Here is a 27,231-nt window from a genome sequence, read left to right on the forward strand (position 1 = left end):
CCAAGATGTGCTGGCCGTGCACCAAGGCATGTTTAGCCACAGAGTGATCCTCATTACCAACAAACACTATCTGCCTGTGTCCATTCATGCGAATGGACAGTTTGTTGCTGGTCATTCCGACATAGAAAGCTTCACAGTGTAGACATATCAGCTGGGAAATAACGTGGGTGCTTTCACACGTGACTCTGCCTTTGATCGTGTACAACTTCCGGGTTACAGGACTGGAGTAGGTAGTGGTGGGAGGGTGCATGGGACAGGTTTTACATCAGGGGCGGTTACAAGGGTAGGAGCCAGAGGGTAGGGAATGTGGTTTGGGGATTTCATAGGGATGAACCAAGAGGTTACGAAGGTTAGGTGGATGGCGGAAAGAAACTCTTGGTGGAGTGGGGAGGATTTCATGAAGGATGGATCTTATTTCAGGGCAGGATTTGAGGAGGTCGTATCCCTGCTGGAGAGCCACATTCAGAGTCTGATCCAGTCCCGGAAATTATCCTGTCACAAGTGGGGCACTTTTGGGGTTCTTCTGTGGGAGGGTCTGGGTTTAAGGGGATGAGGAAGTGGCTCTAGCTATTTGCTTCTATACCAGGTTGGGAGGGAAGTTGCGGGATGCAAAACTGTTTTCAGGTTATTGGTGTAATGGTTCAGGGATTCAGGACTGGAGCATATGCATTTGCCACGAAGACCTAAGCTGTAGGGAAGGGACCGTTTGATATGGAATGGGTGGCAGCTGTCAAAATGGAGGTATTGTTGCTTGTTGGTGGGTTTAATGTGGATGGATGTGTGAAGCTGGCCATTGGACAGATGGAGGTGTGTGTTTTTTATTGTCTCCTATCAACATACGAACGCTTTCATTTGGTAAGTTACTGCACTTTTTTTTTTTTTAAGATATATTTTTCCCACGTGATATGTTTCATCTATTATATTCATATCATTAATTTGAACCCAACAATTACGTCTGTTATTGTCACTGTTGCATTTCGAAATCTTTTCTGTAATCTTACTTTCTCTTTTTGTTTGTACAAGTAGTTTCACTTTGTATTCACCTTCCCTTTTTACCGTAATCTACCATACAATGTTATCCTGCCTATATATACTCAATAATACGTAACTTACTTCCAAACCATAGCAAAAACAGTGGGAAGTATCCAGATACCCTGGACGGTGTAACACTGAGCCAAGATGTGCTGGCCGTGCACCAAGGCATGTTTAGCCACAGGGTGATCCTCATTACCAACAAACACTGTCTGCCTGTGCCCGTTCATGCGAATGGACAGTTTGTTGCTGGTCTTTCCCACATAGAACGCTTCACAGTGTAGGCATGTCAGTTGGTAAATCACGTGTGTGCTTTCACTCGTGGCTCTGCCTTTGACCCTGTACAACTTCCAGGATAGAGGACTGGAGTAGGTGATGATGGGAGGGTGCATGGGACAGGTCTTACACCGGCAGTGGTTACAAGGGTAGGAGCCAGACGGTAGGGAAGGTGGTTTGGGGATGTCATAGGGATGAACCAAGAGGTTATGAAGGTTAGGTGGACGGCGGAAAGAAACTCTTTCGTAGATCAACACCTTCAACCCATTACATGCAGTCTCCCATCCTTCATCAAAGACACCAACCACTTTCTCGAACGCCTGGAATCCCTACCCAATCTGCCCGCAAACCATCCTTGTAACCATTTATGCCACTTCCTTATACACAAATATCCCGCACGTCCAGGGCCTCGCTGCGATGGAGCACTTCCTTTCACGCCAATCACCTGCTACCCTACCTAAAACCTCTTTCCTTATTACCCTAGCCAGCTTCATCCTAACCCACAACTTCTTTACTTTTGAAGGCCAGACATACCAACTCAATTCAATTCAATTTTTATTATCACATGACATGCCTTATACAATCAAAGATTGTGACATAACTGACTTGTCAGTTTTACACTATATATAACAATACTAAAAATAGACAATAAACTAACAATATATATGGTGTAACATCTTCAAAGAGGTATTATAATTACAATTATAATGCATTGTTACCATTCATGAAATCTTCTACACTATAGTAACATTTATTTTTCAGATATTTTTCCAGGTCTCTTTTGGTACCTTTTACATTTGGGTCATCCATATCTTTCCATATTTTATTTACAGATTGAAGGGAACAGCCATGGGTACCAGGATGGCTCCCTCCTATGCGAACCTATTCATGGGTCGCTTAGAGGAAGCCTTCTTGGTTACCCAAGCCCGCCAACCCAAAGTTTGGTCTGATGACATCTTCATGATCTGGACTCACAGTGAAGAAAAACTCCAGAATTTCCTCTCCAACCTCAACTCCTTTGTTTCTATCAGATTCACCTGGTCCTGCTCCAAATCCCATGCCACTTTCCTCAACGTTGACCTCCATCTGTCCAATGGACAGCTTCACACATCCGTCCACATCAAACCCACCAACAAGCAACAATACCTCCATTTTGACAGCTGCCACCCATTCCATATCAAATGGTCCCTTCCCTACAGCTTAGGTCTTCGTGGCAAATGAATCTGCTTCAGTCCTGAATCCCTGAACCATTACACCAATAACCTGAAAACAGTTTTGCATCCCGTAACTACCCTTCCAACCTGGTACAGATGCAAGTAGCTAGAGCCACTTCCTCATCCCCTCAAACCCAGCACCTCCCACAGAAAAACCCCAAAAGTGCCCCACTTGTGACAGTATACTTTCCGGGACTGGATCAGACTCTGAATGTGACTTTCCAGCAGGGATACGACTTCCTCAAATCCTGCCCTGAAATGAGATCCATCCTTCATGAAATCCTCCCCACTCCACCTAGAGTTTCTTTCCGCCATCCACCTAGCCTTCGTAACCTCTTGGTTCATCCCTATGAAATCCCCAAACCACCTTCCCTACCCTCTGGCTCCTACCCTTGTAACTGCCCCCAGTGTAAGACCTGTCCCATGCACCCTCCTACCACTACCTACTCCAGTCCTGTAACCCGGAAGTTGTACACGATCAAAGGAAGAGCCACGTGTGAAAGCACCCATGTGATTTACCAACTGACATGCCTACACTGTGAAGCTTTCTATGTGGGAATGACCAGCAACAAACTGTCCATTCGCATGAACGCACACAGGCAGACAGTGTTTGTTGGTAATGAGGATCACCCTGTGGCTAAACATGCCTTGGTGCACGGCCAGCACATCTTGGCACAGTGTTCCATCGTCTGGGTTATCTAGATACTTCCCACTGACACCAAGCTATCAGAACTCTGGAGATGGGAAATTGCCCTTCAGTATTTTCTCTCCTCCCGTTACCCACCAGTCCTCAACCTTCGCTAATTTCAATTTGCCACCCCTCGTACCTCACCTGTCATTCAACAACTTCTTTGCCCCTGTACATCCACCTCGACTGTCATCTCTGCCCAACCTCTTTGCATTTACATATGTCTGCCTGTGTCTGTATATGTGCGGATGGATATGTGTATATGTGTGTGTGTGTACAGAATTTATATTTGTTTATATGTCAACAAGACAATTTGTTATGAAACAATTACTGATTTCACCCTATGATGAAAGATACTAACTAGGAATAGTCAAAATAAATTAGAAAATTAATTACATATATAAAACTAAGCATGAAATTAGATCTGGTGTTATATTCTTTAAAACTGCGGGCTAACCTCTCTCTTTTATGGAAATACAGATAATATTCACTTATGTTAATAGTAAGTAGTTAAAAGTAACAAAACGAATTTAAGGAGGCAGATGTCGCAAAATGAGAGGGGAATTAAAATTTTCCCAGCTTGCTTCGTCACAGATTGACTTTGGTTTAGTGAGAGAGTTTTAGAAAAGTGTAGCTTACCTACAAGGGAGACTGCATATAAAATACTTGTGCAACCCATTCTTGAGTACAGCTTAAGTGTTTGGGATTCCCACCACACTAGATTGAAGGAAGACATCAAAGCAATCTAGAGCCATGCTCTTAGATTTGGTATCAGTGAGTTTGATCAATGCACAGCTGTTACAGAGATGCTTTGTGAACTCAGATGGGAATCCCTGGAGGGAAGATGGCATTCTTTTCACAGAACACTATTGAGATATTTATACTATTAAGATAATTTAGACAACAGGCATTTTGCAGGTAACTGCAGAATCATTCTACTGCCGGAGGTCCATGGGCACAGGAGAAGAGAAATTAGGGTGCCCATGGAAGCACATAGATAGTCATTTTTCCCTCACTCCATTTGTAAGTGAAACAGGAAAGGAAATGAATAGTAGTTGTACATGGTACCCTCTGCCAAACACCATATGGTGTTTTGCAGAGTATGTTTGTAGATATAAATGTAGATGTATGAAATCAGCATTCTATCTTGCTCTATGCATCTTGGAAAAAATTCAGTGAAATTAAATTCTTTTCAGTGTATGCTTTCTGTTTAATATAAGGCATAAAGAAGAAGAAGGGGGTTGTGAAAGTAACAGCTCAAATGTTCTCCCTTTTATGACTAAATTTTTATTCGTCATTATCAGCCCAGAAGCAAATTGCAATATTTCTGAAATTTTCCTTGGTTTTGGTTTTTTCTACATTTCTCATCTTCTGCTGTTCCTGGTGTACCCTTCAGACTTTTTGATAAATTTACCCAGCAGATAAAAAAAAATCAGAACATTTATGATTTCTTTGTCTATCAGATGATGGAAACCCTGCAATAACTTGTTGACAAGAGATGTATGAGAAATATGTGTTGGCCTACCACCTCTAATAAAAGTAAACCACAATGCCTAGACCCATGTTTAATGTGAGTCTTTTCTTCAATAATATCTATCTCTTCTTACTTGTCATAATTATCATAGTTTTATAAGTAGATGAATTGCAACTATTTGCCAAGTAGAGAAGTAATAGTGTTGCCCATATTACTTCCATCAGTTACTTTGAGCGCATCAAGAATCTCAAACCTTTCGTTTCTGTACTCTGCCAACCATTAGTCCTTTAGACAGACTGTTATGCATATTTATCGATTAGTCTGAGACGATCTAATAATCTTTGTTGTCTAAGTTCTGTACAAATGATTCCTTCCATTTTTGGTGATTCAAACTAAATTTTGCAGGACAGTTATCTTATGGTGATTTTATTGTTCTCCTCTCATTACCTATTCTGCTCTTCTATGCTTATGGACAACACTCATGGAAACTGGGTGGTAATCTTCGGTTAGGTGATCCTTTTCTTCTCTGAACATGTCGAGCAGTCCTCAAAGAGGAAATCCCAAATATGAGACAGTACCCAGGATACAAGTGACATTTCTTGTGTAGAATAATAGTTTGAACATGTATTATAAAGTGATGTTATTGTGGTCCTCAGTCCAGAAATTTGTTAGATGCATCTCTCCACACTAGTCTAACGTGTGCAAGTCTCTTCACCTCTGCATAATTACTGCAGCCTTCACCCACTTGAACCTGGTCACTACAGTCAAGCCTTGGTCTTCCTCAAGAAGACTAAACCCCTCTCCCATTCTATCCATTACCAAATTAACTAATCTTTGATGCATGTGCCCCATTAACCAGTCCCTTCTTTTAGTCAATTGACACCCATAAATTTGTTTTCTCATTTCAATTCAGTACCTCTTCATTAGTTATCCAGTCTACCCATCTAATTGGTAGCACCACATTCTGTTTTCTGCTTCACTGAACTCTTTATCATCCACATTTCATTTCCATAAAAGGCTATACCCTATATAAGTACTTGCAGGAAAAACTTTCTAACACTTAAATTTATATCCAGTGTTAACAAATTTCTCGTTTTCAGAAACCCTTTTCTTGCTGTCTGCATTTTATGCCCTCTTTACTTCAACCATTGCCAGTTATTTTTCTGTCCAAACAGAAAAACATATCTACCATTTTTAGTTTCTAATTTCCTGTCTTATTCCCTCAGCATCACATAATTTAATTTGATTACTCTCCATTAGTCCTGTTTTACTTTTATGTTTGTCTTATAACTTCATTTCAAGGCACTATCCATTCCATTCAGCTGATATTAAAAAAGGTAGGAAGATTTTTCTGTTTAGCAAAAGTGACAAAAAGCAGATTTCAGAGTACTTGATGGCTCAACACAAAAGTTTTGTCTCAAGTACAGATAGTGTTGAGGATCAGTGGACAAAGTTCAAAACCATCGTACAATATGCATTAGATGAGTATGTGCCAAGCAAGATCGTAAGAGATGGAAAAGAGCCACAGTGGTACAACAACCGAGTTAGAAAACTGCTGCGGAAGCAAAGGGAACTTCACAGCAAACATTAACATAGCCAAAGCCTTGCAGACAAACAAATTACACGAGGCGAAATGTAGTGTGAGGAGGGATATGCGAGAGGCGTTCAATAAATTCAAAAGTGAAGTTCTATGTACTGACTTGGCAGAAAATCCTAAGAAATTTTGGTCTTATGTCCAGACACTCTGTGACCAAAATGTTACTGAAACAGAGGATGACAGACTAAAGGCCGAAATACTAAATGTCTTTTTCCAAAGCAGTTTCACAGAGGAAGACTGCACTGTAGTTCCTTCTCTAGATTGTCGCACAGATGACAGAATGGTAGATATCGAAATAGATGACAGAGGGATAGAGAAACAATTAAAATCTCTCAGAAGAGGAAAGGCCGCTGGACCTGATGGGATACCAGTTCGATTTTAAACAGAGTACGCGAAGGAACTTGCCCCCCCTCTTGCAGCGGTGTACTGTAGGTCTCTAGAAGAGCATAGCGTTCCAAAGGATTGGAAAAGGGCACAGGTCATCCGTGTTTTCAAGAAGGGACGTCAAACAGATGTGCAGAACTATAGACCTTTATCTCTAACGTCTATCAGTTGTAGAATTTTGGAACACGTATTATGTTCGAGTATAATGACTTTTCTGGAGACTAGAAATCTTCTCTGTAGGAATCAGCATGGGTATTGAAAAAGACGATTGTGTGATACCCAGCTTGCACTATTCGTCCACGAGACTCAGAGGGCCATAGACACGGGTTCCCAGGCGTTCAATACAGTACCCGACAGTCGTTTAATGAACAAAGTAAGAGCATATGGACTATCAGACCAATTGTGTGATTGGATTGAAGAGTTCCTAGATAACAGAACGCAGCGTGTCATTCTCAATGGAGACAAGTCTTCCGAAGTAAGAGTGATTTCAGGTGTGCCGCAGGGGTGTCGTAGGACCGTTGCTATTCACAATATACATAAATGACCTTGTGGATGACATCAGAAGTTCACTGAGGCTTTTTGCAGATGATGCTGTGGTATATCGAGAGGTTGTAACAATGGAAAATTGTATTGAAATGCAGGAGGATCTGCAGCGAATTGACGCATGGCGCAGGGAATGGCAATTGAATCTCAATGTAGATAAGTGTAATGTGCTGCAAATACGTAGAAAGAAAGATCCCTTATCATTTAGCTACAATATAGCAGGTCAGCAACTGGAAGCAGTTAATTCCATAATTTATCTGGGAGTACGCATTAGGAGTGATTTAAAATGGAATGATCATATAAAGTTGATCGTTGGTAAAGCAGATGCCAGACTGAGATTCATTGGAAGAATCCTAAGGAAATGCATTCCGAAAACAAAGGAAGTAGGTTACAGTACGCTTGTTCGCCCACTGCTTGAATACTGCTCAGCAGTGTGGGATCTGTACCAGATAGGTTTGATAGAAGAGATAGAGAAGATCCAACGGAGAGCAGCGCACTTCGTTACAGGATCATTTAGTAATCGCGAAAGCGTTACGGAGATGATAGATAAACTCCAGTGGAAGACTCTGCAGGAGAGACACTCAGTAGCTCGGTACGGGCTTTTGTTGAAGTTTCGAGAACGTACCTTCACTGAGGAGTGAAGCAGTATATTGCTCCCTCCTACGTATATCTTGCGAAGAGACCATGAGGATAAAATCAGAGAGATTAGAGCCCACACAGAGGCATACCGACAATCGTTCTTTCCACGAACAATACGAGACTGGAATAGGAGGGAGAACCGATAGAGGTACCCTCCGCCACACACCGTCAGGTGGCTTGCGGAGTATGGAGGTAGATGTAGATGTAGATCTTCCAAGATCATTTCAGTTCCTGACATTATTACGATGTTATTGGCAAACTTCAATTTTTTTTAATTTCTTCTCCCTGGATTTTAATTCCCTTTCCAAATTTCTCGTTGGTTTCCTATCCTGCTTGATTAATGTACAGATTGAATAAAATGGGGATAGGTTCACTCCAGTCTGAACTACTGCCTCTCTTTCATGTCTTGTTACTCATATAACAGTAATCTGCTTCTTACGTAAGTTGCAGCTAACCTTTTTCCCCCCTTTATGTTATCCATGATAATTTCAAAGTACCGAAGAGTGTATTCAATTCAACATTGTCCAAAACTTTCTTTATAATTTACAAATCTATAAATGTGGGTTTTACTTTTCTTCACTCTTTATCTCCTAAGGTAAGTCATAAGGTCAGTATTGCTTTTTCTGTTTCTACATTTATGTGGAACCCAAAGTGATCTCCCAGGTCCCCTTCTACCTGTTTAATATGTAGATGAGCATCTTCATGTGTTAATGTTCCTAGACAAATATGTTGGAAGAAGATACCAATATGGGCTCTTAAACTTCTATTATAATGCACATTATGCTGACCAAGAGATTGTATTCACCTCTTAATTTGACTCGTACATATTGAGAAGAAACAAAATAAAATTTACCATTACTCCAGTGACTGTTGTAGCTATTTCATAAGATAAACCTTCTGTTAAAGTTTGTACTCTCCAGCTTTTGAGTAAGTTATGCAGTAATTTTCTTGTGGTGTTTCTGTATCTAGAGAGGGAGTAGTTATTAGTCAGGCAGATAGTTACTTATGTGGACTATGAATTTTTGCCTTTACAGGAAAGTTGTGTGGAAGCATATATTAAATGTTTATCCAGAAGGAATGTCTGGGAAGGAGAGAATGGACTATATGAAGAAGAAGTCTTATGAATACCAGTCATTGCGTGATTGTTGGAAAAACATGGTGCAGAATGGACAGGTATAATTTATTACTACTACATGCATATGACAGTATAATTTTATTTATTAGTAATATTTATATTTTCTGACATCCTCCACTGCTTATTATGGGTATGGACTATCTTACAATACTTACCTGACACGTCTAATTTTTACATACTTGGTAATCATAAACGTTTATGACATTCAAAGAAGATAGGAATAGGTTAGATGTGTAATGAGTGTACATAGAAAAAGTGAGGGGGAGAGGGCAATTGGATTTTACTTGAGTAAAAGAACAAGCTGGGTTTCAAGAGAGGAAAAGGAGTAGCAATTAGTGTTAATGGAAAATGCCAGTACTGCCACCTTTTTGATGACGAAATTTTCCTACAGTGCTGATAAACTTCAACAATGAATGGAAGGACAAAATACGGCAAGTTTCAAATAAATTATAAGGCTGAGATAATCAATAGTCAAAATTTTAGAAAGAAAATTGTGTAGTTAATGGTGAATTCATAGAACAATTTGCCTTTTTTAAATGTAGGGCAGTTGGAAACAATCAGTAGACTGACAACAAAATAAATGAAATTAGTAAAAATTACATGGAACGGTAAACAAAATAGAGATTTTTTATCTAAACTTCTGCTGTATCTGCAACAGAAAGTTTATTTTGCTCTGTAGATGCTGACAGGTAAGAGATTGTTATTGGCTACACCATGCCATGCTCACTTGACTACCTCCAAACAACTATGGTAACACACTGTCAACATTTTTACTATGCTGCACACAAGGGGTGTAAATGGATGAATCTTAAAACTTCAATTGACTTAATGTAAAGAAAATGAAATGAATGTAAGTGGGACATTGAGCTCAGCCAGTGGTTGGCAGATGGACGAGAGGAGTTCTTAGTTGGATTGCAAGAGGTAATAAAAGGCCAAGATGACGTGCACTTATGGAAGGGAGTAGATTACATTAACATGAATACATCTAACTGAAACTGTAAGAGGAGTCATTATCCAGCAGTTGGTTGTAAAATATATGTAATCAGCTATATGACATCAACTGATCGGAAAATTCCTTCATTAGTAATGGGGCAGCCAATTTTCTTTTGGTTTGGAGCAGTATATATAATTTCATAGTCTGCGAAATGGGGCCATTTGGACCTGCTGAGGACACTGATAACCTCTGTATCAGATTAGATTAGAAAAGTCAGTGTCTTGATCACACACCTCTTTCTTTCTTTCTTTCTTTCTGTATTTATTTAGTGTATAGTACTACACATGAAGTACAGTCAAAAATATGTAGAAGATACATACACACAAATACAGGTAATACATTAAAAACTGGTGTTATATTCTAATGTCCAGTCAGCTTATCTTGTCAAGGCATAATATTGTGGCCATGAAAGTGATTTGTATCACACAGGTAAGCTCTCAGTGTATACTGCTCGACAATGTGTCAGATGGCCTGCTTCAGTGCTCCAGTCTCAGCTTGGGATGAGCTGCTTTACCCCATTTACGCAGGTTGTACACACACACTCCACTTCCTATTGAATGCGATTTATGTTCTTCCAGTGATACTGTGGAAGTTCAAAGCCCTTGGAGAGAGCCCGTGAGAGATCACACTTCAAATGGAGCATTTGTAGTCCCGATTTCATGCCATTTGCTGTCAACATTGAAGTTGCTATCAGCAAGCTGCTGAGAGTCAGTCTCAGAGGTGGATTTCTGGAAGTTGGTTTGTTCTCAACCTAGGAATATTTTCAGGGTTGGGAAATTGAAGATTATTCATTATTTTAGAATATTCTGTCAGCAGGGTTCATGCCTTCTTAACAAGGAGGAACTATGTGGTTGAGTGTTGGAAGCTAGCATAAGGGAATAGTTATTAAACAAATGGAAATTATTCTCATGGCTTTACTGAGCTGAGTGTCAATCTTATTTATGTGAGGACTCTTCAACAAGCACAATATTCAGCTGCAGAAAACACTAAACTGACCGCCAAAGTTTAAAGTGTATCTGCTGTTGCTTCCCAGCTAGTACAGCCGAGTTTTTGGATAAGGCTGTTTCTTGTGCTTAATTTCCAAGAGGTTTTTCTAGATACTTCCTGAAGGACAGCATCTTGTCAGCAGTCATTCCAAGATAATTTGAGTGAGTCTGGTAGGGGAGCACTGTGTCATTTATATTGACCACCAGTTTATAACATGCTACTTCATTGTTTAAGTAGGAACTGATGGTTTCAGTTTTAGAGAGATGGGGTATGAGTCTCCACACCGTGAAATGTTTACATATTTTGTTGAGATTGTAATTTAGAGTGCTTTCATCACTCTTTGTGTTGAACCACGAGTCCTAGATCATCAGCATATCCAAACTTCTTTGTGCTGGTTTCAGATATGTCAGAAATATAAAGGTTGAAAAGAATAGAGGGATAATACCGACCCTCCAGGTAGTCCATTATTTTCCTTCTTTGCTTATGATATTACCCTGCACTATTCATAAGTGCCAGTCTGATGAGAGCATTTTATTGATTAGTCTCTATATGGTTTGGCAGGGGATGACTGTGATCAGTGTGGTGTCACCGCTAGACACCACACTTACTAGGTGGTAACTTAAATCGGCCGCGGTCCTGTAGTACATGTCGGACCCGCGTGTCACCACTGTGGGATCGCAAACCTAGCGCCACCACAAGGCAGGTCTCGAGAGACTGAGGAGACCTCGTCCCAGTTGTACGGACAACATAGCTAGCGATTGGACGTGCTAAGCCTTGCTCTCATTTGCCGAGAGATAGACAGTAGAATAGCCCTCTGCTAAGTTAAATGGCGACCACCTAGCAAGGCGCCATTTGTATCAGTGCCTATAGCTTACTAATATTCAAGAGAGATGTATTCCAAGGACTAATTAAAAGTTAAGTAACAAGCATCTACGTACTTTTCTTCTTATTCATTTATAAGTTCTCATGTTCCAGACTTCACGCCCGTCTGCGTTAGCCTTGCGTGCCCTATCGGCTACAGCATTGTGTCTAGGCTGTATGGTCTAGACACAACAATCAGCTTATATAAGAGCCCTTCTTTCCACACTATTGTTAGCAGCAGTCAAGTCTATGAAGACTTATGTTGTTTCTGAAATCCAGCTTTTATATGTGTAATTAGGCTTAGAATTTGGTCTGTGCAGCTTCTGTTTGAGATGAAACCTGCTTTTTTTTCCTAGGATTCTTGTGGTTACCCTGTCTACTGGAGGTCTGTCCACAAGTTTGTCGCAACAACTAAAAAGTGCTATTGGACGATAAATTTCTACTCTATCTGAGGGATTTTTTTGTTTCAGGGTAGCAATAGTTTTAGTAATTTGAGTGCATCCCATCAAAACCATATTACTTGTCTGTCTTTACATCCTGAAAAGCTGTTTGTAGTTTCTTCAGTGTGAAGTCCCGAGAGAATTGGGTACCAGCAGATATTATTTGTCAAATGCTATGAATTTCCTTTTTTATTTTTCTTGTATGTTTTTTGTCTCATGGGGCTTTCAAGAGTGAAACAATTCTGTTTGCTATTTGGTCTGATGTCACTGAGTAATCTGCCTGAATTGTTGGGCTACTTCCACCGAACTTCTTCACCATTCTCCAGGACTGTCAACTTGGTTTCTTAAAATCCAACTCAGTTGTTGTTTTGATCCCCTTCTCTCTTCTTGATTCATATAGTTTTTGCGTCAGTTCATGAGCTAGACCAGGATCTTGCCATCCACGGTATATGACACATAAAGTTCTTCGAATTCGTAACCCCACCCCGATATATGTTCGTTATGGTAGCCATTTGGTATAAATTTCTTTGCAGACAAGTTTACAGCACCAACAAATCATTCATAATTTTCAGATGAAGCTGGTATCCAGCTGATAGCTTTATCAAGTCCTTTGGAGAATGTTTGCCAGTTTGCTCATTCGAAATTTTATGTTTATTTAGAAACGGATCGAATAACCAAAATCTTAAACTTCACTTCATAAATGACTGGTTGGTGTTGGCTGTTTGAAAAGTCATGTAGAACTATTCTGCACATATTTAGAGGCTGGTTTTGAGAATTTTGTGATAAGAAGTAGAGACCTGGGTTGTAATCTCTGCTCCATGCAGCAGACCTGAATGTACCCTTATCTTTTGCATAAAAAAATGAGGCTTAAACTGTTTTCTTCAGCTAATTCTGCAAGTACAATAACATTCTGATCATGGGTGGTAGCTTTTCACATTGCACGATACCTGTTAAAATTGTCTGTACAAGTGGCAGGGTGAGGGAGTGTGGTGGTAGATATTCAGGTGGCCACTGAACTTTGGGTGGCTTATATGTATGCTTCTTTATTAAAACTGATTAGTTTCTGGCTTTGCAGCCATCATCAAATACCACAAATACAGCAGTGACTTGTAAGCACATCATCAGTACAGTCATGTACTGACTACACACCTTTGTATTGGTGCAATAATTGTTAGATTTGATGATGGCTGCAAAACCAAAACCAGTATCAGTTTAATAAAGAAGCAAGCGACCAGAATGTAGACTTTTATAATCTAATGTTATAGTGTGTAGTGTTCTGTGAGAAAAAACTATATACCATAGCTAATCTCATTTCAGTAAGTTGTCTTAGTATGGTTGCATGGTATTTTTAACTAGCTAAGATATCATCAGCAAATACACTTTTTTTTTTGTGTGTTCCAGTTTAATGTCTGCTTGACATCTATTACTGCATTTTAGGTGTGAGAACTACAATTATAACACATAATTAAGGAAACTGTAGGTTGTAGAACTGTGTGTGTGTGTGTGTGTGTGTGTGTGTGTGTGTGTGTGTGTGTGTGTGTGTGATTCTAAAGTTGGTAGGATAGGTTAGAGTGATTTACATTTATCGCCTAGCAATTTATGTCGCGTGCTGAGGTACGCAGTCGCACCACTCTGTACGAAATAGAAGCTTCTAAGATGATGCAATCGACAAGTACCGTGGGCAGGGGAGGAGGGGGAGGAGGGGGAGGGGGAGGAGATGAAAAGCAAACAGATGGTAGTTGATCCTATTATCATGACAAATTGAAAAGTTTAGAGTGTCATATTACAAGGATATCAGTAGAGCTTGAACGAGCCATCAATATGACAGTCAAGTGCAGGATGGCACAAGGTGCCCAATATAAGTTCAGTTGAACTAATATTTATGGCCATCTGTGAAGTCATGCAAGCACTGGCTTTTAAATGGCTGTAGTATGATATAGGTAAAAGAACTGCTTCTGGTGTAAAGTGCTGTGGGCAATTACATTTTAATTAGAGGAGCTTCCATCAAGTATTATGAATTGTGACAGTGAATAGATAAGCCACAGTACATCAGAGCACCAATTCAACAACTGAGGAGTAGTTACACAATCCAGCACTACTACTTAGTTAGAGGTTCTAGAGCTACTGCCGCATTTGTGTATCTATGCACACTGCACATTGTAGAGTACTCTTCAGACAATTCGTGAAAGTATTTGTGGATAGGGAGGGTGTTTACAGAGGATAAATGGGCCTCTGATATATCTGCCTTTTTCTCATACCAATGAATATTACAGAAACCTACTGCCTGACAATGTGTCCCATACCATGCACGTGACTTGTGCCTTCCCATTTGCCAGGTTCTCTCAGTTTGTGTCAGAAATGTTTGAGGTAGAATCCACAGTCATGTGAGGGCTTCCATCGTATCCACCTTCCCCTGCCCTCCTCCCCTCCCATTGGAGACAACACAGTGTCGTGTGGAGACTCCTAAGGAAAGCTAGCCCATGTGTGCTGGTAACAAAGACTTCACAATAAATGCACCAAGGAAATCTAATATGCTTTTGGCAGTGGTGGAGCGTGAAGATGGCAGTAATGTGATGCTGAAACTAGTCCTGTGAGACAATAAAGATATTCTCAAGATACAGCAGTGGTGGTACTTTTTCTCATACATGATCCCATTTGAGTTCCCGAAGCATCTCCTTAACACTGGTACGCTGTTCAAACCTACTGATAACAAATCTAGCAGCTCACCTCCGAATTGCTTCAATGTCTTCCTTGAATCTGCCCTGATGTGGATCCCAAACACTCAACAGCACTCAAGAATAGGTCAGACTAGCATCCTGTATGTGGTCTCCTTTACAGGTGAACGCTACTTTCCCAAAACTCTCACAATAAACTGTACATCTTCTCTGCCATAATTTCTTACATGCTTGTTCCGTTTCATATTGCTTTGTAGTATTACACCCAGATATTTAAAGAACGTGACTGTTTGAAGCAGGACACTACTAATGCTCTGGCCGAACATTATGAGTTTGTTTTTCTTGTTCATCCATGTTAACTTACATTTTTCTAAATTTAGAACCAGCTTTCATTCATCATACCAACTAGAAATTTTGTCTAAATAGTCCTGTAGTATCCTACAGTTACTAACCTTCGACACCTTCCCAAACACTACAGTGTCATCAACAGACAACTGCAGCTATCTGCCCACCCAGTTCACCAGATCATTTATGTATAGAGAACATAATAGTGCTCCTATTACATTTTTAATTCTTTGCTACAGAGTTTTTCATTAATGTTACCCTGTCAAGAAAAATATTGAAATATTTCAGAAGATATATAATGTAAAACATAAAATTACTGTTGATATTGGTAAAATTTTTAAAAATGTTCCTAATGACACTGACCTGGTGTTACAGGTAACCGATGAACTGGCTTACGTTACGAGTATGGTTCGTAAGGATGTGCTTAGGACTGACCGACATCACAAATTTTATGCTGGTAGTGATGATAATCAGAATATTGCCTCATTATTTAATATACTAACAACGTAAGCATTACTGTGAAAATTATATAATTTGCTAAGTTCTAAGTTGTCATATTGGTTTATGTACAACAAAATAATGTTTACCGTATACTAATATGCTTGAATTTTTTAATGTGTTGCTAATGTGCTTCTCACAAAATATAACAATGCCAGTTTTTTCTCCAACTAATAATACAGGATGTCCCACTCAAACCTCCCTGATTTCAAGGACCCAGGAGAGAAAAACGACAGTAGATAAGACAATGAAAAATACACCACATTGTAGAGCACTTGATGTGAAAACAATTAAGGAATGGTATAGGAAGTTTCTGGCAACAGGAAGTGTTCTGAAATATTCTGGTGGTGTACGTTATGGAGTTTCAGAAGAGACAGTGGAGGACATCAGACAAACGTTTCTCAGAAGCCCACGTAAGTCAATTCGTCAAGCATCTAGGCAACTTGATGTACCTCAATCAACATTGCATCAGGTAGTTCACCAGCATCTTCATATGTGTGCTTACAAAGTGCAAGTTCTACAACATTTGATGCCAAACGACAAACCACACCAACAACAATTTGCTGCGGATATGCTGCAGCATATTGATATGGATGCCTGGAAAGATGTTTATTCTCAGATGAGGCAACCTTTCATCTATCAGGAAGGGTTAATAGGCATAATGTTCGGATTTGGGGTTCGCCAAATCCACACGTTGTCATTAAAGATGTTCGTGATAGCCCTTAAACTAAACATCTGGTGCGGGTAATGCACGACAGGATTGTTGGACTGTTCTTCTTTGCAAAACAAACAGTGAATGGGTCAGTATATCTGGACATGTTGGAGCAGTTTGTGTACCCTCAGATACAAGACTTGCAACCCAACATCATTTTTCGACAAGTTGGAGCTCCGCCGCATTGGTCAACGGCTGTTCACAAGTTACAGGATAGGAAATTTCCCAATAGTTGGATCGGACACGGAGGACCCATTGCCTGGCCATCGCGTTCACCCGACATTACGCCGCTTGATTTGTCCATGTGGGGATTCATGAAGGACTGCATGTATGCGACCAAAGTGGACAATATTCCTACGTTGCGACATCATATCACTAATGCGATTGCAACAACAACAGAGGAAATGTTACAAAGAACTTGGCAAGAAATTGAATATAGACTCGATATTCTTCGTGCTACAAATGGTTCACATGTAGAGGTATAATGATGATAAATAAATAAATTCTTTGAGATGCTCTACAGTGTGGTGCATTTTTCATTGTCGTGTCTACTGTGTCTTTTTTTCCTGGGTCTTTGAAATCAGGGGGTTTTGAATGGGACACCTTGTACTATGAAGATACTGCATGTTTTTAATTTCCCAAGAAGCTAAAAACATGTGATTTGTAAATTTTTCTCCCACTGTTCATTTTAGTAGACTAAATTTCATCTTTTGCTGTCTGTCTGTAATAATATCAGCAAAAGATTATTATCTGGATTAGAAACAATATTACTCTATTTTTGGTTATGAATTTAAAGAGCATATTGGATGAAGCCAAAAAAAGCCATTTGACTCTCTTCAGTGTGATTTTGACTGTATCCTCCATCATTATCATCCAGTTATCTCCAGATGTAAAGAAACCAGACTGATACAGTATGGTTAAAATATTGTCACTTTTAAATATTCCACACCACTCAATTTTCTTACAATTCCATAAATATTATTAATATTAATTATTATTTTGTGGTTCAATGGTCAAATGCAAGACTTTCAATTGAATTCTGCTTTGGCCATGTGTGTGTCCCTAATCTACCCCAGTTATCCATCTGGAGAAAAAGGGAACATACAATATACTGTGGAATCTGAATCAAGTCATTCCTGGTGACTCCTCACACAATTGAGAGTTGAAGGTTAGATTAAAAAAGGCAGACTGAAAATTTCCGTAGTCTGGCCAGGGTTTGGTCTGATGATATCCTGGTTTCCGGTCAAGTGCTTTACCACTAGACCACCATGCCTGACAATTATGTGAATTATTCAGCATTAAAGAGAAGGAAAATTTTATAATGAAAAGGCAGTAAGGAACATCATATGTCCTGAACATCCAGGAAAGGTCATAAGTACAATAAGTAGGTAAACATTTTAAATTAATGAACTGCACTCAACCTTTGTATGAAATGCCTAGCCAACTGACAAAACCTGTCAGAATTTTACTAAATTCTCTCCTGAGAGCTCTTCTACAGTAATTTTTTTGATGTAGATCCTTTTATTTGAATATATAACATAAATGTGTACTTTATGTAGATAATTTTGTCTGATATAGCCACAGACTGATTTGTTTTAGGAGAGAAGGTGCACACAATATATTCATGTTCAGAATGTTTATTTCTAGTTTCACATGTCCAGGAGAACCAAAGTTGACTAGTCTGTCACACATATAAAGTTGAGTTACTTGCTATTCCTTGTTGTGTATATTTTGATCACTATAAAGGATTTCCTCTCTGTGTAGTGCTCGTATGAACCCAGAAAAAAATATTTATGTATTGAGATTCTGTAACTCATATGGAGCATTCTTTCATTTAAGGGGAGATGGAACGATCCATCTCCTCCATGTTAATTTTAGCAAATAGAAGGAACATTTTTTCTAAAACCATTAAAACATATTGCTCTGAAATTTGGACTACATGTTCAGTGAATATTTCTCTACAAAGTTATAATACCATGTTAACAAATATTTATTGGCTTTTGTTTTACAATTTTTTCAAACAGATGCTTATTTTTTTCTCTAAAATTTTGCAGTTTTTCTTCTATATCTCTTGAATTGTACAATATTTTTTACAATTTGTTATAAAAATGAAGGAAAAGTAATAAACAATATTGTGTATAAATTTCATTGATATTCTGTTAGCAGTTTTTGAGAAAATGTTCCTCAAAGATGAAAATTTTAAAGTTACGGGAAATGGCTTCCAAAGTTTTTTAAGGGGAGTAAGACGTCAAGAGGGCCGACTTGGAGCAGGAGAGGCACCACAGGACATTTTATTTTCTACTGTCTATACTTTTACAAATAAATTCAGAATACTTTGTCAGTATGACAAGGAAGGAGTCAGGATTCACACTCATAGCAGTGGAAGTGCAAAAACATAACAAAATAGATTTTTTTTTAGATATGACATTTCATCATTTTTTCACTTACTGTTGGCTGCATTTGTTGCTATAGGTACATTTTTCTTCACAAGTAAGAGAGATTCTTTGATGAATTTTGCACAGCATACAAACCATACTTACAGGTGTATGAAACTCTAGAATTTCCCAAATCTATTAAAAACTGTGATAAAAATTGAGATAATTAACTACAAAATTAGATTTTTTTCTAAACATAAAGTTTAAAACGTAACAGCTCATTCATTTTTTACATAAATTAAATAGATTCTAGAGTTTGACACCTATAAGTATGGTTTGTATGCTGTGCAAAATTCATCGAACAGTCTCTCTTACTTATGAAGAAAAGCGCAGCCAATAGTAAGTGAAAAAATGATGAAATTTCACATGTAAAAAAAAATTATTTTGTTATGTTTTTGAACTTTCGCTGCTATGAGTGTGAATCCTGAATCCTTCCTGGTCATGCTGACAAAGTTTTATGAATTTACTTGTGAAAGTATAAACAGTGGAAATTAAAATGTCCTGTGGTGCCTCTCCTGCTCCAAGTCGGCCCGTTTGACGTCCTACCCCCCTTAATACATTACTGCCCCATATGATGGATTATCAGCATCCTCTTCTTTCTCCAGCGTTAGTTTCCTTTTCACTGGTCTTTTCTTTCCTTTTGCTGCATGCTGTAGGCTTTTGTCTCTTCTTCCTGCACCTCTTAGTCTTTCTTCATCAATTAGGCACATTGTGGAAATGGTGTTGTGTCATGGTTAGAAGCCTAAACGTTTCAGCACATCACATTTGATAATGTTTCCTTCATTGCATGTTGCCACTGCATCATACACTCCAAAATGCAATGTTTTTATCTGTACAAACACACTTTTGGGAATCCTAATCCAAATTAAATTATTTACACTTTCATTTGGATTTTGTGTTTTCCCACGTAAACTCTTTTTCAATAAACTTGGCTGTGATAAATCTCTGAATATGGGCTTAATTACATCAATTACAGCATTTGGCAAACTGTTTTTATGGGCATATTCCTTTCCTGATTGGTACTTACACCATGAGACATCACCTGTGGGGCACAGTGCATATTGTATGTGCTCATTTGTTGATGCGGTATGAAAAAATAATGCACATACTGCTCTCCTCATATGCTAAATGCTTCTTGTATTTTGCCTAATTGCACACCCATAATACCTCTGCAAAATACCAATTGCTTCATCTGTCAATCTTTCTCTTCCTCCAGGGGTCTTACCATCACTAAGCTTCTGGGATCCTAATGTCTGCTTTAGTTTGCGCAAGCAAGCCCCCATGCGCTTCTGCACATGTCCAATGCACTCCCGTTTTTTAATGTGAATATGATTGCCATAAGGTTTGAATTCCTCTACAGCTTTATATCCCTTAGAATCACCATCTGCTAGATAGTGTATCATGCATTATACCACTCCTGTGGTCTGGAAAAAATTGCTTTCACTCCCTCTACTTCCATTGCTCCACTTGTGCTGTGAAAATTTGTTTCACAACTTTCACTGTGTTCGTCCTTGGTATTGACCATACATCTACAATATTTTGAGAGAACAGCAACATCAATTACTTTGCAACTTTCTCCACTGGTAGCTGTCACAACTCCATTTAGAGATTTATGACCTCTACGTTGCTGTGATCCATCTAAAGCAACAGTTAAATCTCTACAATTCTCATTATCTGTCACAGCTTCTTCAACTGCTTTCTTCATTGTTGCTTGAGCAATATCTTCAGCAGAAGATCCCTCCAATTCATTATAAAATCCAAATTTGGTTGGTGGTTTTGGAAAGTTCATAATTCCACATAACATTGTCCCTGCAGCACTGCCCTTGCCAATGCAACACAGGCCAATACACTAGCCTAACATTTATATCATACACCTTCTTTCCACTATTACCACTACAAGGAATACTGTTATAATTAGAAAACGAAACTTCTGCAGCACATTTGTTACACTTCAGTAACATTTTACATGCCAAACCAATGTGTAAAGTTATTTTAAATTCCAGGCCTCTTTCTTTGCAAATTTGGCATAATACGTCATGTTTCAAAATATTAGAGAGCAAGGAAATGTTAATTATTTCATTCACATCATTACTGTCACTTTCATAGTTTTCAAATTTTTCTCTGCTGTCACAAAGTTTCTTGCTGGGAGAAGTTATATCACATTCATTTGGAGTAGTCGGTGAAGCAGTCTGAGCAACATATCCCTTCGAAACAACAAAAGATTTCATCTTCCACTCATTGTGCCTTTTCTTAAACACTCGATTGCTGAAACGGGGCATACTGATATCCACAAACCAAATACATAAAACAGGTACAAGCAAAATCCGTCAAATGTGCAAATTGAACAGCTAAACAACACAAAACAAACTCCACAAGTCAACACCCATGGTATAGCGTTTATGTTTACTGATATGAACAGTCACTTGTCACAGAGATAAAGCCATACAACATTGGAAAACAAAACACTGTCTAATTCCGCAAAGATACCCTGCTTGCAGCCAGTGAGCGGTGCTGTCAGAGGTGACACACCAAGTCGCTACAACCATTTACACAGTGCGTCAACTTTGCAGTGATAAAAAACACACTTAGGATTCAGTTAGAAGGGTGAAACTTTATTTGTTTTATTCAGAAAACTCCAAATAATTTTATAATGAAAAAAATGTTAATCTTGTCATTTTCATTGTTCCAAGCTCCCCTTAACATAAAAAAATTGCTGTTATAACTTTATTGACACCTTCATACCTAGAGCAGCATCTGCTTTTAGATCTTATCTTATTCAGTTCCTATTTTAGTTCTTTGTGTTCTGACCCATTTTACTTCACCTGTTTCTGATAAGTGTATATGAATAAGATACTGGAAAATCATTTGTGAAATACAAACAGTGGAAGGAGTTAAGAGAACCACTTTCCATATAATTAAGGCATTAATTGACAAGAGATTGAGATTATCAGTAATCGTTGGGCAGTGATCTTCCTTAGAGTTAACAGATAACAAACGACATGAAATCTTGAAATTATTACATCGTGAATGGTGAGCACCATGTGGTTCCCAAGTCGTGCAGCGACAGTAACCAGTCGCAAAATCACTTTTGCAAAAGTGAATAAATAAAACATGATTTTGCAACTGGTTGCTGCATATTTGGTAATCCCTCTCTTCCCCTCCTACCTTCCTTGTTCCTCTTCCTCACTCAGCCCTGCTTAACCTCTGACAGCAGTTGAACTGCAGCACTGAGACAATGTAACTGTGCATGTAATGTACAGGGTGCGATCAGAAAGTAATGGGAATTTTTGTTTTTCGTAAAGATTCTTTATTTATTCATCATCATTGCCAACATTTGTGCTACAACTTTTTCCAATCTTGGAAGCATTTCTGGAACTCACTGTTCTTCATGGTGTACAGCTAATCCAGTGATTCTGTTTTTATCTCATCAGTGGTGGCGAAATGACGTACTTTCATAGTTCTCTTCAGCCTTAGGAACAGAAAGTCATCGCAGTGGGCCATGTCCTGTGAATGTTGTGACTGACGTAACATAATGGTCTTGTCTTTTGCCAAAAAACAATGAAGAAGCTTTGAGTTGTGAGCAGGACCATTGTCATGATAAATTTCCACGTGTGGTTTCACCACAATTCTGGTTGTTTTCTTCGGATTGCTTTGTGCAAATGGTGCATAACTTTCAGGTAGTATTCCTTATTGACTATGTGACTATAATGCAGGACTCATGATGCACTATTTCATTGTAATTGAAGAAACCAGTGAGAACAACCTTCACATGTGACTGAATTTGTTCAATTTTTTTGGTCTTCGCTCTTCAGGCAGTTTCTGTTGGGACGACTGGGCCTTGGTTTTGATGTTGGATCTGTTTACACATTTTGTCACCTGTTAAAACCTTTCTTAGAAGTTCTGGATTATTGTTGGCTTTATTCAGCAATTTTTGAGTGATGTCTATGTGACATAGTTTTTGGTCAAAAATCAACAATTTTGGAACAAACTTTGCTGCTACCCATTCTTGCCCAAAACACCCGAAAAAAATGCTTGGCATAAGCCAAAGTATATGCCAACATCAGCAACCTCTCTGATGGTCAATTTGGTGAATTCCCAGAACCATTTTCTTTACCACTTCTACATTGCCAACAGTAATTGATGTGCTAGGGTGTTCAGGTTAGTCATTGTCTTCAGTGACTTCGTGACCCTCTTTGAAACTTTATACCTTTCATAAACCCTTTTGTTACTCATAGTAGATTGCCCAAAAGTCATAGTCAACATTTCAAATGTGGTGCTGCTCTTTATATGTCATTTTTTAAACAAAATTTGATGCAGATTCTTTGATCCACCTTTTTCAAAAGTAAAAATTCTCTGAACACTTGAAAACAGGTATAACCTTTCCAACCGTCAACAGTAAACTAGATATTCAAAGCAGCTGAAAATACATATGTACATCAGGAACAAGTGCATCAACAAGATTTTTAAAAAAATTTGAAAATTGGATTTATGAACCCTGTGAAATTAAAAAATTCCCATTACTTTTTGATCACACGTTGTATATGTGTGTTCATCTCCATGCATGCACGCATACATGCATGCATTTGTTAGTCTGTTAGTTCTGAGGAAGAATGTTTCCCAACACCTTAATGATGATCTCTGTCTTCTTTATGTGCCGTCATTGGGTTGCTGAGTAGTTAACTTTACTCCTTCAGTTATTTTTATTGCACTTGTGACTTTCCAATATTCTGCAACAGGTCAGTCATATTAATAATTTAGGAAGTTATTATATGCTACCTCCTTTGTTTTAACACTCATTAATGAGCATATATTTGTTACTAATATTTAAAATGGTATCTGCCAGCATAATTTTCACAGCTCAAATGTAAAACAGCTAAAAGAATTTAAAGAGCAAGAATTCATCAATACAGAGGTATTCACAGTTGTTGATTATAATGGTTACTAGTTGGCTCTACACTAAAACCTAAACTGAAGGTGTCATTACAACTTATTGCTGGAAACCTCTGTGAAATATGGTAATGTTGTTGGTACTGTGTGTACTAATACAGCACATTGCTGCAGTGCACAGTCGTAGACTGTAAGCACTGTCATTTAGATGCTGTGGTTGACGTAAAACAATGGAGTATAAAAACAATGAATTGACCAATATGGTTTTGATTTATCGTCAAGAACTTGGTTTTGATTTATGGTCAAGAACATCAGAATTCTGCTGCTGCTGCTGCTCATATGTGTGCCACATGTTTTCCTGACAGAACATTTGTCACTAGCTTGTCATTTGAAAGAGACAGGTGACTTTACATCTGTGATCAGCAATGCTCATAAGTTGCAATGTCGCAGGACAGTTTCAGTGGCTGGCACAGTTCCGTATTCTATGGGATGCTCACCAAGTGCAAGTACTCTGAGATTAGCTGCACACCAACTGTCACGGTGGTTTGTGTGGAGTACAGTATGTGAACAATTACTGTATCCCTTCCTTGTACAGCCTCTGCAGAAACTGAAGCCAGATCTTAATTTTCAATGCTGTAGAGCATTCTGAACCAACAAGCCACAGCTCAACAATTCCTCAGTAGAGTACAGGCAATAGACAAAGAAACATTTACCATAAGTGGAATTTTCAGTCAATGCAATTGCCATATTTAGGGTGGCAAAACTCCACACTTCATCTTAGAGGTTGCCTACATGGACCATTTGAACTGCCTGGATGTCAGAATGTTTTTCATGATTTGCTAGAGGATTTACTCCTGGCAATATGAAAGAATATGTGGCTGCTTAATGACAGTGCCGCAGCACATCATATGGCTCGCTACTTGAATGGATATTGCCCTGGGAAGTGGACTGGATGTAATGGAGCCATTTTATGCCAAGCCTAATCTCCTGATCTCACACCCTGTAACTTCTGATTATGGAGCCAAATGAAAGACCATGTGTATTCCCAGTGACATAACCCAAGAAAGAATGTAGTAGTAGCTGTTACAAATATGATCCAGGGTATCTGCAGATTTTCAAACACATGCAACTGTCACAGTTTAGAAGGACAGAACTATGTTCTGAATGCAATGTTTGACACTTTGAACATCTCCTGTAGATGCTTTGAACATCATATAAATGTGAAAAGTAATCTATATTCAGTGTGAAGAATAGAATATCTTTATAACTGCCTCCTTCTGTTTATAAGTGTTCATAGCAATAAGTTGTAATGACACTGCTAGTTTACGTTTAGCATAGATTCCATTATTATTCTTTGTGGTCAGCAATTAAGGATAACCCTGTTTTAACATATTTGTTTCTTTGGTTAGATTTCTGTGCTAAAGTGGCTTGAATTACATGAAGTTGTCTGCTTTGAAATAGTCAGAATTTTATTTTTAACTGTCACTAGATTGAGTTTTAGTAGTATTACACTCGAGCCATGTCCACAAAGGAAATCGAAGTGTTAGCAAAAGGTTTCAGATTTGCCCCTCATCATAAACCTTCCATTAAACAGTTAGATGTATTAGAAGTTGATATAGAACACAACATAAATGACATTGCAACCAGACACATAGCAAGGCTTGAAATACAAAAATGGTTCGAGTGTAACACTACTAAAACTCAATCTAGTGACCACAACACACTGAATAACCTAAAGAAGAAAATCACCCAAAACAAAATAATTACTACAAGAGCAAATAAAAGTAATACCTTGGTCCTCCTGGACAAAAGTAAATATGTTGTAAAAGTGAAACTACTACTCACACCCAATATCTACTGTGTCCTTAACAAAGACCACACAAAAACCTTTAATGAAGAAATTAAAAACTTAACAAAGTCCTGCAAAAGTATAATACACGATTATGAAGCTAAATATTTGATCAACATGAATCCAATAGCTCCTAAACTGTCTGGACTCCCTAAACTACACAAAAAAGACCATCCTCTAAGATCACTTGTCTCAACCTACACTGCACCAAACTACAAAATTGCCAAAGAATTACATTCCTGTGTCAAAACCAAAACAAAATTCAAATCTAAGTTTGGAATTGTAAACTCAGTGGACCTTGTCAACAAAATTAAAGACCTTCCAATACCAAATAGTGCAAAATTAGTATCCTTTGACATAAGCAGCTTATTTATAAACATACATACACAAGAATGCCTTGATATTTTGACAGAACTATTATACAGAGTAGGTGTCAACCCAGTACAAGTAGAAGACATAAATTTTGCCACCTAAACATGTCTGAAACAAAATTATTTCCAATTTGAAGGTACCCTTTACAAAAAGCTACAAGGATTGGCATTGGGGTCCCCTGTCAGTCCCCTCTTAGCTGAAATATTCATGTACAATTTCAGAAAACAGTTCCTAGAAAATGAACCCCTCAGTAATAATATTAAATACTGGTAGAGATATGTAGGTGATGTACTGTGTATGTTGGCAGGTACCAACAGACAACTGAACACACTCCTAGAACATCTAAATTCACAACACAAAAATATACAATTCACCATGGAGATAGGTGAAAAATCAATTAACTTTTTAGACCTTAATGTAGATATCACCAAAAATACACATACTTTCCAAATTTTCAGAAAACCCACAACAACAGACACGGTAATACCCTCATGTTAACAACACTCAGTAATACACAAACATGCAGCCTTCCATTCCATGGTACATCGCCTCACATCCATACCAATGCCAAAACAGAATTTCCAAACAGAAGTAGACACCACTAAATATATTGCATATAACAATGGCTATGACCCTGAATTAGTTGACAAAATCCTGCACAAGAAACAAAGAAGAAACATCTTGCCCTACATTGATGCCTTCTCTGCAATAAAAACCACACCAAAAACCAACTGGTGTACTATTCCATATCTAGGTAAGCTATCAGACAAACTAGCCAAAACACTGAAATCCCAGAACTATAAAACATCATTTTATGTACAAGGCACTACAGTTAATCTCCTATTCAACAACAAGGACAAAACAGATAAACGAAGCTACAGTGGGGTCTACAAAATGACCTGCACAGACTGCCAAACGGGCCAGGCCATATCAACAAGGATGACTGAACGTGAACACAGCTGGAGGGAGATTAAATAAATCAGACTCCACCTGTGCTGAACATGTGCCCAAACGAGGACACAAATATCTAACACACACAGAAGTGCTACATATAGCCAACAAAGGCAGAAAATTCGGCCTATTAGAAGCACTTGAAATTAACAAACACAGCCCTAAATCCCCAGACGGTTCTAAATGACCAATTGCGACTGAGCACATCACTCTTAAACTTTACACAATACAGTAAACCTGCTA

General features: G+C 38.5%; 1 protein-coding gene across 2 annotated transcripts in view; it reads left to right on the plus strand.

The window, feature by feature from the left end:
- LOC126234581 (uncharacterized) overlaps nt 1–27,231 on the plus strand; it is a 104,236-nt gene that overhangs the window by 48,150 nt on the left and 28,855 nt on the right. The window contains exons 5-6 of one of the 2 annotated variants that reach the window (XM_049943291.1): nt 8,882–9,020; nt 15,660–15,790. In XM_049943291.1, coding sequence (XP_049799248.1) covers nt 8,882–9,020; nt 15,660–15,790 — 270 coding nt within the window. The remainder of the gene's footprint in view (nt 1–8,881; nt 9,021–15,659; nt 15,791–27,231) is intronic. The other variant, XM_049943290.1, reaches the window with a different exon arrangement.

Source organism: Schistocerca nitens, chromosome 2 (assembly GCF_023898315.1).
Source record: "Schistocerca nitens isolate TAMUIC-IGC-003100 chromosome 2, iqSchNite1.1, whole genome shotgun sequence".
In the NCBI taxonomy this organism is placed as follows: Eukaryota; Metazoa; Arthropoda; class Insecta; order Orthoptera; family Acrididae; genus Schistocerca; species Schistocerca nitens.